Below are 14,463 nucleotides of genomic sequence, written 5' to 3'. Positions count from 1 at the left end.
ACTGTCGAGTTTCTGGAATGAAAATAAAGGAATTATTGGCAAATATTGTCTTTCAGATATAGATAGCAATAGTTTTTTTTTTCACTGTTATTCAAAAGAACGAGAAATATTTTGTAATAGTAGATTTTGTTGAAGACAATTGTGTAGCGGTTAAAGTTTCACTTTAGGTACTGTCTAGAGAGACTAGTGTATAATGCAGACAAGGAACAACACATTTTTTGCTTGTAATTATTATGGGTAGAAAGCACACTGAAAGAATCAGATTTCAATTTTTTTAGATAAAATTTCCTTTTGCAGAGGTAATAAAGAAGACATTACTTCAAAAAAGTCAGACTATAGGGAATAAGTTTAATGATTTGACAACTTGGTTTTATTTCCAAGAGAGATAATTTTTCAAGTCCTTAGCAGACGTCTTTCTCTGTATTACTCAACAGTTTTAAGGGATTAAAAACCAACTTAATTCTTTGGCAAAAGCTGGAAATTCTTAGAGGAATTACTTTTAAGACAGAATAAGTACATACTTTGCATTAATTTGTAGTAAATGGGACATTTTTACTGTTGAAAAGATGGCCTTAAATATCTTTTGTTGCTGTTGCAATGTAGGAATTCCGCAGTTTTAGATATTTTTACGAGGTTGTTCGGGTTTTTACCAATTCTCTCATGTTTTACCCATTACATAATATATTTATGAAAATAGAAATGTTTTTAATTTATTGAATTGCTATTTCATTCTATGTAAATAAATAATATGAAATTACAAGATTACATTCACAGCTGAAAGAGGATCTAATTTCTTTTTAAGAAGTTGTCAGGCTCAGCATGTTGTGTTCTTTGAGGCAAGGGCGAGTTGCTAAACGGTATTAGCAAAGTTTGCCTTTGAATTCAGGGAAGGTGGAAAATCTGCTTCCTTATTTATTTGTTGTTCATTGAACGTTATCCAAGAGTGTTTGACAAATTCTGCCACTCAACTAGCAATATAAAGTAAAGCTAGTGAGCACATTATAGTAAAATCATTGATGTGTGGAGTGATAAAATTGAGCACATAAATCACAGGCTTCATGCTAATTGTCACAAATTTCTATAAATTCGTAGACAGTGTGAAATAAGGGAGAAAATATCAGTCTTGCTTGAATTAGGTAATTCAATGTAAAGATGTATCTATCTGACCCGAATTCAAGTGTTATATATTTTTACTGAATTTTTTTTTAAAAAGATCTTTGAAGTATGTAATTAGGCAGAAATGCACACATGTATTACTACTCAATTGGTTAAAGACCTTCTTGACAAGTCAGTTAAGCAGTTAAAATTAATATGTCAAGATTAAATAGCAACTTGAACAAGTTTACATTCAGCAGTTAACAATCTTGTAAATTCATCTAGTTATTATTAATATCAATTATTTCATAATATATATTGATAAAGAAGTCCCGCGGTTAATGGTTGAAAGAAAATGGAGGACAAAAGAATAAAGAATTTTCTGACTGTTATATTTTGACATGGTTTGAATTGAAATTGTGACAGTTGAGAGTATATTTGTTAAGATGTGTTTATTATGAAGTGTGATTTCTGGTCAGGCTGTATCTGTGTATATATTGTAATGATATTACTGTAAGTATCTGTAGGCAAGTGACCTGTATGTTGCCATATGGAGAAAAGTAAACTAAAATCTAACAGAGAAATAAATCGGCACTGCGAGCTCCCATATACATGAAGTTTGTTTATTTTCATGGTGATTGGGAATACACCTTCAGGCCTTCTGCAAGCAGGAGTTTAGTTTGATAAACTGTGAAAATATGGTCTATTTATTTCAGTGTAGACCTGCTGAAGTACTTTTGACAGCTTTTCTAAACATGAAGTAACTCATAGTAAGGAGGAGAGCTCCTACATCAATTTTACAACTTTCCTGGACAGCTTATCTGGACTGGCGCTGATAATGGTAAAATGAAAGACCTACAGCTAGAAACTTGCTGAGGAGATATATGCATTAACATTGTTAGCTTGAGTTTAATCCCAATCTTAGAAAGAACATGTCCAATTCTGAAAATTTGAAAATAAGTGCAAGAAAGTAGTCGAGGGAGAAGAATTGAGAGAAAATCAGTCGGATGTTTTATAGCTAATCCATCATTGAGAAAATTGTGGTGATCTGCGGAATTAAGATCAGGAGAAAAAACCTGGGTAGCCCTTGGGAGCTAATATTTCCTCAATTGAAGACCTATGAGACAGTCTGTCTAAATTTGGGTCATAGGAGAAACAGAGATTAATGGTTGCTTTCTCAGAAAATGACACCTTTCTGACCTATTTTAAATGAAATAAAACCAATGGCAGTGGTGGCTCATTTTTGCCAAGAAAAAACACAAGATGCGAGGTCATCTTCCTTACTTTGGTGCTGACCTTATTTAAATGAAATCCTTCCGCCTGATGACTGTTTAAAAGATGGGAGAAATTCTGTAGATATAAACCAAGGAATAAATTGAAGAACCTCTGCTTAAATTAAACTCTGAAGGGTTTTTTTCCAAAGAGATTAAAAGTATGATTGAATGATTTTAAATTATCTGAATTTTCTATACAATCAGCTGTCTCTGGGGTAAAAACAAAACCAGAAAAGGCACAGAAAAAGTTGAATTTTCATTTAGCCATCATCAAATTGGTATCAATTGAGTCTGATTTTTCCCCCATCATTAAAAACTTGCGGATTTTGGGAAATGAGAATGACATTTGGATGCACCCTGACTTAAAAACTGTTTCTAGTGGTATTTCCTGCGATCGTTGGAGAATTAGGTAATCACATCCGAGGTAAAATGGTTCTAAACTATCATTGACCTTTCATTTGAATCACAAACCAGTTAATAAGCATATTTAGATATTGTTGTGGCTTGATCAACTGCTCTGACATTTTAGTAATCAGTTTATTACTGGAGTCAGCACTCAGGCTAGTCTTTGATGTGAGGAAACAATGCTTTAACCTATCATAAAGTTGTCCAAAGTTCCATAACTTGTCAGTTATCGGTGTGAAGAATTATTTATGATTTTAGCAGGATATCATAGTATCTGCAGTTGTACAAATATGCAATTATAAATTTGTCATAATTTCAAGTGGGGGAAAATGCGTGTACAACACTTTCCAGAATTTATAATACACCCTTCGCAAATAGATTTTACCTATTGCAGAATTACATGTAGTATGATAATAAATTATTTCTGTCTCGCAATCATATATTATTGAACAAAGTGATAAACACCTATGGATCATTGAAACATGTTGTTTCTTAATTATGACTGAATGATTGTAATAATTTACTTCCTAACATTGACGGGCAGCTGTTCACAAAATTAATAATAATTCTTGCGGATACACACAAACATGTCCTTATTGCTCTATGACTTATGTTTGTCTTGCTACATTGTCTTTAGAGACTTTTTCATTTCCATGTATATTGCATTAGTTTCGAGACAATCCTTGTCCCTTTCCCCTATCGCTACCAAGATTTGATTATTTATTCATACATTCCTGTCATATCATAGTCTCTTGGAAATAGAGGCAAGGTGTCAGATTACGGATCTTATGTTTTAATATACAATCACAAAACAAACTTACAAATTAGTATGTGTACTAGATATAAACAATGCTTTATTACTTTATTTGTTAATAATTTAATATTGAATCATCAACGGAAAGGTGTCAACATTTTCTTACTACATGGGCACGGATGGATAGGTGGTTGGGTTTAAATATTTCTGTGGGTTATTCGTATGGACTTGAGTGTTCAAATTTGCTATGGTCCCTTACTGGTACATGTATATCAAACAAATATTACGCACACAAAGAACAAAAAGGATAAAAAGTATAATTGTATATTTATATTCACATATAGTATTTTTGGGGTGAAAATAAATCTATAAGAATGAGACTTGATTTATCTAGAATGATAGATATTAACAATGAGACATGGATGTACTATAAATGTAGGTTGTTATTCATTGTTGACCATTGCTTGATAAAGATACCTGTAAGGGTATTGAAACGTTGCATGTAATAAACTAAAAGTAGTAAATCCATAAAGTTGTGTTATTATGAATATTGTACCTCTACTTCTAAATGTCATTTAAGGATATTAACAATGAGACATATTTATATAAATATATATATATATATATATATATACACATACACCTGTGTAAAGAAAACCTTTAAGAGGATTAATAAAAGAGCATAAACCATGAAAGAATTTTCCAAATTGTAAAAAGTATCAAAAGTACTTAATTTAATTTCTTCACTGCAATTTGCCAAATCAGCCATTAAAACGGATTATTGAAGGTTTCCTTTGTGATGTAAATTGAGAGCAAACAGTAAAATAAATATGTTACAAACTTAGCTCAGGATCAATATTGAGCCTTTAGACTTATAACAACAGATGTTCCTTCTTGCTTCATTTCCAACTTTTCTTCTAATCAAAAGCTATAATTTTATAATAATATTTATGATATTAATACGCTTATTTACTATAAATAATGAATTGATTTAGTGAGAGAATATTGGTCAAATATTATGATATGTGGTTGGGTTGTAGCCATGTAGTGATACAAATAATAGTATATCAATTTAATGTTGATTAATGACACCCGCGGATATTAACTTTATTCAAAACATCAATAAATATATTTCTTTGGTAAATCTACTATGATTTCTATTTAATATACTACTTAACAATAAATTTTATTTATTACTTAATTCACAGAGACTTTATGTTGCTGTATCAATGATTTCCAACCAGATGGGATTTTTTAATGGCTTAAATCAGATTAACTTTATTCAATCTGTCCATGTTTTTATATGTCTAATATTTTAATTCGTTTTGTTGATATATGTTTCACATTAATTTAAATATACATAAATACTGTAATTCATCAACTTAAAAAAATTTATTGAATTTTCTTTCTTTATTTATAGCACCCGTATCCTTCAGAAGAACAGAAAAAACAGTTAGCACAAGATACAGGTTTAACAATACTTCAGGTCAACAATTGGTAAGTTATATTGATTATTTCAATTAATAAGACAATTGTACATTTACTATTTTATTATACATAATCTTTATAAGTATTTAAATAAAAATCTATGATGACATACAGCTGTATGTAATATTAGACAATAACAATATACACTATAACACATAGAAATATAATATTAATTTAAATACATAAACATGAACAATAAGCTGACCAGTAATATACACTATACAAAAGAAATGCCATTATACGTTAATTTTAATATGCAAAAACTAATATACATATCTAATACTTTGCACAAAATATATACATATATATCTATATTTTATACATTGTGTTTTCTAGATCATTTCATGGGTTATTAATCCAATGTATTGTTATTGATGACATCATCAGGATTATATTAAAAGGGAGATAAATGATGACATGACTCATTCATTTCTTTAAAACTCTTAATGAGTTTTTACCCTTCTCATATGATACAGGCTCATTAGACTGGATTAAAAGGCACAGAATTGAAACAACTATATTGACTAATTTCATTTAATCACCCCAAATTCTATGATATCAATATCATTAAGATAACTTTAATCTATTTCTTCTTCAAAAAAACAAAAACATTTAAAGTTTCGAGAGATTTTCGGTAATTGTTATTTTTGAAGAAAAGGAATTTGCATAATGTATTAATTGTAATAATGTTGTCTTTTGTTGTTTTGTTTTGTGGCATGGCACAGTTGCTTCCCTTGAAATGAAATTATAATCATTGGAAGTCATGCAGAAAGACACATTAACATGCAGTTTAGTATATTTTATCCAAAATATCTTTGTTTGCTGGTTTTGTGTGTTTTATAACTGGGATTTTTCTATGTTAAACAGTGTTTAAGCAATTGTTATGAATTTTGGCAGGTTTATAAAAACATAAAGTCTATATTAAAACATCTTTGTTATTGCCAATCTTATATTTGGATAGATTTTTAAATAATATACCATTTCTCAATTTTGAATGTTATGGAGAAGAAACCATTTGTTGTTTATTATCTCTTGTGAAGATACTGTTGGTATTTATTTTTCTTCTGAGGTGAATGGAGGGGGTTGGTGGAATAGATTGAAAACCAAGATGGAGGATAGGTAATCTGGAATGACGTCTGCTTGCGATAAGAACAATAGTTCTTCTCTTTCTTCTGCTGCTTTCTCACAATCAAATGAATATCTAAATAAACTCACAACTATTGTTTCCTAAATGTCAGTGGTGAGGAAAAATATTTTGGCATGTTTTTTGCCGTTGGGTCTTACAAGAGATGATGGTGCCATTGATATCTTGGACTACTTACTGCTTCTCTTGAAACAGATATTTGTAGAACAGGTACTTATTATCACTTAGTGTATATATACATAAGCTACATTAGATACCAGAATGAGAGAATTTGGGTAGAATTTATGACAAGTGTCAGAGTATCTGCTGATAATAAACCTACTTGGATCTCGCCATAGATATGAATTTAGGATTTTTCTCCTGTTTACATAATTCTAAAAATATCATTTATAACCCCTATTATGATGGATTGCCAATGAAAATAAACATTATTCGAAAAGAAGGTTTGATATCAAATATTGATGTTTGTTTAGGGTGAGACATGAAATTTTTAAACCCATAATTGAGAGCTTATCATAACTAGAGGTCTTTATGATGCCTTCAAATTAGCTGTCTTATTTCCAATTAGTAGTTTTAAAGTTAAAAAATGAGCATCCATGAAAAGAAATAGTTGCACTAACAAGGCAAGCGATTGCGACCCAGAATCTTATTAGCTGGTGGGATTCGTAGCCATTGGCAATGGTTTTTTGTGCTCGCTTCGACTCCCTACCTAGAATCTGTCAAGACAGCTTTCATATTCCTTCATTCACGTGTAACAACCCTTTACCTAAATTTAACATCACCTTTTTGTTGTAGGGAATTTAGTTTTGTTAAATTGAGCCTGATTGGCTGATAGTTGCGTCTGCTTACTGAGCATGAAATGAATTTGGTGAAGCTGGCGCTATGTCTCTTTTGTTCAGTAGAGAAAAAAAAAGGAGATTTGATAAAAAGATAAAATTTAAGCTATAACAATATCATCTTTCTTTCTCCTTCTAGTCTAATCTGCTACTTGTTTTTATACTGGGCTTCTTTATATTTTAATATCAGTCGTAGCCCTAGTTAGAAGGACGAATGTATCACTTTCTCTAACCAGTTAATATAGATGATTGGAGGGAAATGAGAGTGATAATGTAATTTGAATGATTTTCTGAAGATCATTAATTCAAGGTACTTGTTAAAACCTTGAGGGAATTTTTGAAGGAAATCAGGCAAATCTTCAAGTACAGTTTTACGATTCAACTCAGGTGCAATCCTTCTTTGAGACCAATTAATGGAATTTTGATTACGAGTTCTCTAACTTCAGTTCTATTGGCAGTGGCCAATTTTATTGGAATCGACCACAAAACTCATGGAAGACATAATAAACAACGACTCTCTAGCTATTCAAGTTATCATCTTGAGGACTGCTACAATTCCAATAAGCTGGACAATTAATTCAATTTTATGGTAAAATGCTGTCTCACGACCCCTAGTGACTATACTCAAGCCCTCTGTTTCCATTCCCACCGATTCAACATTTTCCTATTCAGTAATATGGTTTTGGAATATTGAACCAGCTATTCGGGACTGGGTCATTTAAGAGAAAGAAATAATACCACTGAAATTTTAACAATTAACAAAACACAAAACAAATCTTAAGAGAACATTTCTAATTTTAAGGTTTAAGAACTCTGGTGATATCTTCTTTTTTATAGAGGAAATTAATGAAGAAATTAACTCAGTTTAAGATAAACCAAGCAATAAGAAAGGTGATAAAAAATCTAACAATAAAACATAAGAATACTTATAATAAGATATATAACTATGAAAATTGGAAGGGGGTGGGGGGAAGAGGTATTTTATCAAGTCTAGGTGAAGTTAGTCATTATTTAATGGAAGCTATCTGTAACATCTTTTTAACAGAGAAGTTTGGGAGAAGATGCTCATTTGACATATGCAGTGCAGCTGCTTCAAGTCTGTAGCTTTCACAGTCAAGTTAATTAAGATTGCTTACTGATGTTAAAAGCTAATTTCATCTATAGAGATGACATCAATTCTAATTAAAAGAGATTGATATACTCTGACCTTTTTAGCCCTTTCCTAAATTAGTTAGGTCATGAAATATCATATTTTGCATTTTAGAAATACTGCTCTATTTAAAGCCATGAATGAGATATAATTTTTAGAGATTTTCAACTTAAGTCAATAGCTCTTGCAACTTAAAACGATTAAAAGTGTCCAAATGTTATCAAAATATTAAGAGGTGGAAAATAAATTCCATAATTGAGTTTAATCATTTTATTATTGATGGTACAGTATTTCTTTCTTTTGTTCAGCGCATATCTTCCCCAGAAATTAAAATTTTGAAATTAAGTCTTTTTGGACGACTTATTTCATAAAGAAAAATGATTGAAAGTTAAATCAGACTGTCAAATTTGGCCAAGGTTGAATGCAACAAAAATATTTTCAAATACCAGCAAGTCGTAGTTCCCATATTGACTTTTTTGTCGGATGGCAGGACTACCTTAGGTTTTCAAATCGTATCGTTAAATTGGAAAAATCTTCAATATTCGTGGATTTTTCTATTTCAAAGACGTTTAGGTTAACCCTATCTGAACTCATTCTAGATAGAAAAAAATGCATGCCGGCCAGAATATTGCAAATTAATGAACCAAATAATAAATTCAATAATTATATTTGGTACAAAAATGATTTATCAGAAAAAATAGCAAGAATCCTATGGTTGAGAGAGCCTGACTAATGCGAGCAGGGTAGTGTGAAATAAACACATTAACTCGAATCTTGTCCCACCGTTGTAATAATCTTCTCACTATGGGGCAGAATATAAAGGTACTAAGCTGCGTATAAAAATCACACTTTGCTTCCAAACTCAGATAATTTGTCATTATATTGTTGAAATCATATCTGCATTAACTAACACTTGTACATTACCACAGGAGAAAAATTCCTTTGTATTGCCAGAGATCTAAGTAATAAAAAAAAAATAATCTGGGAGAAAAAATTTGCATGAGCTTATATAAACATAATTTAAGAGATTTGAAATGATATTTGAATTTTCAGAAAAACGAATTTGAGAGATTTTTGTTTATTAAGGTTTATGGGTTTCTGCAGACACAGATTGCAGTTTCACAGTAAATTTTTTGAGGGTTAAACATGTTGATTTATGATTTTATTTCTACTCCTGTGTTTTTATGATGATGATAAGTAGCCATTTTGTGGTATCTAAAAATAGCAGTAACCTGTGTATGGGTAATTATTATTGGAGTTATCTTTAGGGGATTTACTAAAAATCCTGGTATGTTATCGAGCCAAGTGTACATATATCACATCTAGGTAAGACATAAAATACCAGATAATTTTATCAATATTGTGACATTCCAGGAATTATGCAGGAATTCTTGAAGGATATTTGAAAAACAAAGTTTCAAAGTTAAAAACAAAAGTGTCAAAAGCTTGTCTGAGTTCTAGTGTCATTTTAAAAACAAAAGTTTTAAGAGATTATCACATCTGATAGTAGACAGCGAAAACAAGATGCACTAAAGTATCTTACCTTTGAACTACTTTGTATCTTCATGGAAGAGAATTGTTTTTCAAGGTATTTACATTAGGATCTCCCAATATCATGTTGCAGATGATTGGGTATTTTTGAGATCATTTAGTATTTTGATAGTAAATGATACATAATTTTACTGCAGGCTGTGTTCTTGATGGAAGATAACTGACCATTTTGTTCTGTGTTTTATCAAGAACTTTTCAGATTTATCATATTTTATTTTACTTTTTTGATGATTTATCATTTTGAGGAAATGATTTGTTCATTTTAAATTGTACGTTTATTGAAATAATTTGATAAAGTTTTACAGGTTTAAAATAGCCATAGTTATTTAATCACTTGATAAATATAAAAAAATCTAAGATGTGTAGAAATCCAATACAGCAATAATATGGTCTCCCGTTTGTATTATTAAACATTCTTTTCTTGCTGCATTGTATTAGATCTAAGTCTTACAAAAAAGCAGAATTAATGAAAATATCATTAGGAAATCTAGGATATTGCATCAGAGTAATAAGTATGTGACCCAGTCCAGTAAATGCCTGTGATATCGATCGCAAATCGTTTTTTTATGACAAAACTTTGTCAGCTGTCAATAAGCAGAATATCAATATAATTGGAGATATCCAGTCAAATCTTTATTAAAATAATAAAAAGTGTCAACAAGAAGGGGAGATAAATCCCATCAATCAATCTTGTCATTTTGGCTAATGATATTTAAATGTTCTCCTTGAGCTGTTTTAGGCTGAATGTATTAAAATTGGCAAGTAAACTGGGAGGGAGAGATGTGATTAGAAGTAGGAGCAAAGTCCAATTACAGCCAGTTTGAGAGACAAGACTGTGACCCTAGTGATATCGCGAGCTTGTTTCACGCAGTTTTATCAAACAATTCACAAAACTCTTGATGAAAATATTCAATATTTTTCTTTTTGATTAGCTGAAATCTCTGTATGCTAATTCTGTCATCATCCTCTTGGTTTCTAAGCTCTGGACCTGAATTAGTTTTGAAAAATAGCAATAGAATTTGCTCTTAGGCCATGCGACTCTTATTAGCAAATATTTACCCACCAAACTTAAGGGCTATTATCAGAATGCTGTGTCGTCAGCTTCTCTAATGCATTATGCATCAGTTTCACCATACTGATCGGCTAGCTATAACATCCTGCCACAGCACTTCATTGCATCAGTGAAAATGAAAAAAACTGTGGAAGTCCATTGGGAGAAATTGATTAGCTTATTGCAGACTGATATACAACTGAAGTCTTCACATGACTGTATTTAGGATGATAGAGGGAATAATATACAATGATTAAAAAGAACTTACATTATGGTAAATTAGGGAATCTTAATTAATGTCGCGATTTAATCACCTGATTGCTAAATGGTAAGTGAATTAAAGATCTCTGAGACACCGTCTTCCGTCTCGCATTAAACCCAAGGTTGGAATTTCAATTTGCGCTAAAATGAAATAAACTAGGTTAGGATTGACCAAATTATTATGCATGATTTACTTAATTTTCTACTTTGCTTTGGGCTATTTGCATGTTAGATTTGATATAAACCAACAGTTTCATTATACCTAAGTCATTGGTTTCCCCAGACGGTTAGAGAAACGATTGCAGGCTGTCGTTTCTCTAATCATGGTGGTAAGGTGTTGGATCCAGTCTCTCGTGAACACACTTAACAACATTTCAAGTGGCGGAGAAGCTTCTAATGAACATCCTTACTCCCAGTCGAATTCCAATACTAATATCGCCATGATTTTCATTTTAACTACGTTCAAAATACTTTTCACAAGATGTACACATTAGTTGAATAAAGTTCTCAAGTTTGGAAATATAAATGACAAAAAGAAATAAATTAAATTTAGTTTACAATTTCCTTATTGTCTTTAAGAATTTGTTCCTGATAAAAAGGATTGAAGATGAAAGTAATGTCAAATAATGATAAATGGTTTAATATATATATTTATAAGTTAAAGAAGAGTCTTATACTATTCAATCCCTAGTAAAGATGGAGTCATGAATCTAAGATATTCCCTTAGGGCCTCCATCTTTATAATATTGTTATCGTTTTGATGGTGTATTCCTTGTGGAGCGGCTTCCTCCTGCCTAATACGATACTCCCATTGTTTGAGCATACACAGTCCACAATCTCGCTTTCCCTAATGAGATTTCCGAATTAAACCATTTTCCGCCTAAGACGCCTTTCAGACAATGGACTTGTATGGTTGGAATTATAAGGCACTTTCTTCGAGACTTGATGCGAGTGATTAGCATTTTAACACAACTAGTATGGCAGATTGACGTTATTCTCTCTTTGTTCCACATAAAGATCTTCATTCTAACCATTCTAAAGCTAACAAAATAAACAAAAAAGCAAATAAAAAGTCTATTGTGAATTGTGAAATGAGTATTATTAGTATTAATTAATGGATTAAGTGTTTTGCTTATGATATCATAGATTAAGTTTATATTATAAATGTTTTGTATTGGTAGTTTATATTACGCCTACTTTGTTATTTATATACATAAGGTAATTAATCCAGATTATTTTACCACCCAGAATTGTAACATCTCAGTATCCATGGTCTATACCCACTTGTGATTTGTGTACTTTAACAAAAGCTTATTTACAAACTAAAATCCATAGAAATTACATAAAGAAGAATTTACCTTTTGCTCTAAAACAGCTGTTTTGGAAGATGTAAAGATTGTTCATCAGTGAGCCTTAGAACTTGTACAAGTGCTTCTGTTTAAGTGGTTTCAATAATTTAGATAATATTTGTTGCAAATACCGATTCTAAAGAAGTGTAAAATGTTCAGCGAGTTTGACAGCTTCCCAACAAAAACTCACATCACTAGGGGTTAACCATTTTCATTTTATCCTCAGTGTCAAATCTTTTCTAAAACCTTTTTTAATTTTATAAGATGTCTTTTTCTTTGTGCGAGTATTTGCCCTGGGATTGGTTATATTATGGTAAAGTAGAATCCTTGTGCGACTCCCCAAGTATTGGATGAGTTTCATTCAGACGACCGAGTGAGTCAAGATACTCCACTTGGTTATGACAACTTCAAGTTCTCATTAGTTCTTGTGAAAAAGCTCTTCTTGTAGTAAGGTTTTATTGAGAAAATTTCTCTTCCAATCGCATCCTAATTATCGGTATACTTCAAAAATATTGGACCCTTATCGATTCTAGCCCTACCTGAACTTTTATTAAAAAGATGGCTGAGTATGTCTGTTACTGCATTAACCCATTTCTATTACTCTAGTTAAAATCAGGAAATCCATCTTCTAGGGCTTCACTGACCATATTCTTACATTGAGACCAGCTACTGTCTGTCAAATCATTATGCATGTATATACTTTACAAAATGGAAGAGTAGTTGAGTACTAATAAAAATTACAATACAAAAAAATAAGAATTATTTTATGTTAAATATTGTCTGGCCTCTTGACACCAGTCAGTGTTTTGATTAAACCAGAAAATGCTTTCTGGAATCGAAAATAACCACTTTTAAATATAACTTTTATTACTAATGGCACACTCACTTTACTGTCTTTTGTAGTGGGTTTAAAAAGGCTTTTCTTTTACTGAGGATATTGTAGGGTATTAGCCCAATTGAATAGTGTTTTGTGCAGAGTTTTTAGAAGAAAAGGGCTGTGCCATATGTTCATCTTATTAACTAGTTGGAGCTTATTAACAAATCCTCTAATGATTCTACAATCAGCTTCAGCTAAACTTCTAGCCACTACTGGAGAAGAAAGGACGGTCATTTGTCATTTGTCACTTCTCATATCAAAACCCCCTCATTGCTCTTTTGTGACTTGGTCACTTTCTTCGCTTCATTTAATTCTTTTCTTTGCTTTACACTGGGCTGCCCCTCTTTACTTTGTTTAGATTAGTTACTTTTTTCGGTCCATCTTGCAAACTATTATTTAATTTTGTAAAGTATTTGGCCACTACAAATGGTGTTCAGATCAGCGTTTTGCCTTTGAAATTCTACCCCTTTTTGCTTCGATTCAAGGCTTTAATCCAATGTTTTCGAGTGGAAACTTTTGACAATTAGCTTTTTGTTTAGATTAGAAACATCTTGTCTTTGGCCAGCTTTGATGTTTAAGTGATGCACTTGTTGGAGAATCATGAAGTAATTAAGGGAGAATTTCACCCCCTTATCTTATTTACACTTGATAGGTTCTACAGGTGACGAATTTCACTTTATTCCATGGCTTTCACTTTTAGCTGCAAAATTCACATGATTGGCCAAATTTGAATTTATTGCTTTGTGTGTTTGGTTCCAGGATGAGCTTCCATTTTGGATCAGATCTGGTAGTTTTATTGCTGTAACATCCACAAGCCTAGTGTAAATTGTTAAATTATTTGTTAAAAAGTATATATTGATTGAGTTCTAATATCTGTTGAAAAGTATATATTATAAATTATACTGTAGAGTATACACCATGGATTATTATTTTTAATGAGAATTCCCTTTGATGGTCTGTGTTCTATTTTTGATGTTTTATTTTGTACAGAAACTCATCAGTTATAGATATGGCAGAAACCCTGTCCTGAACAGAGAGTAACATTAGCCTTTTTGTACCGAAGTAAGACTGTCTGTTTTACTTAGGTACCTGTAAGTCTAGTTGGTAGAAAAACAAGAGATCAGAAGTATTATACAGGTCTTCTAATTCTGGTTAAAAGAAAATTGATTTTTTTTCTCTTCCTAATGAAATCTTTCTTGTCTACTTTCACATTTTCTGTAATGGAAAC

The 14,463-nt window shown here is 31.3% G+C and overlaps 1 protein-coding gene across 4 annotated transcripts in view; it reads left to right on the top strand.

Annotated features, from left to right (window-relative positions):
- Nucleotides 1-14,463, top strand: part of LOC126820566 (homeobox protein Meis1) — a 97,452-nt gene that overhangs the window by 67,489 nt on the left and 15,500 nt on the right. For all 4 annotated transcript variants that reach the window (XM_050548600.2, XM_050548602.2, XM_050548601.2 and 1 more), the window contains one exon: nt 4,949-5,025. In XM_050548600.2, coding sequence (XP_050404557.1) covers nt 4,949-5,025 — 77 coding nt within the window. The remainder of the gene's footprint in view (nt 1-4,948; nt 5,026-14,463) is intronic.

This window comes from Patella vulgata, chromosome 5 (assembly GCF_932274485.2).
Source record: "Patella vulgata chromosome 5, xgPatVulg1.2, whole genome shotgun sequence".
In the NCBI taxonomy this organism is placed as follows: Eukaryota; Metazoa; Mollusca; class Gastropoda; family Patellidae; genus Patella; species Patella vulgata.
Note: the sequence above shows the minus strand (reverse complement) of the source record. Positions and strands in the feature narration are given on the sequence as shown.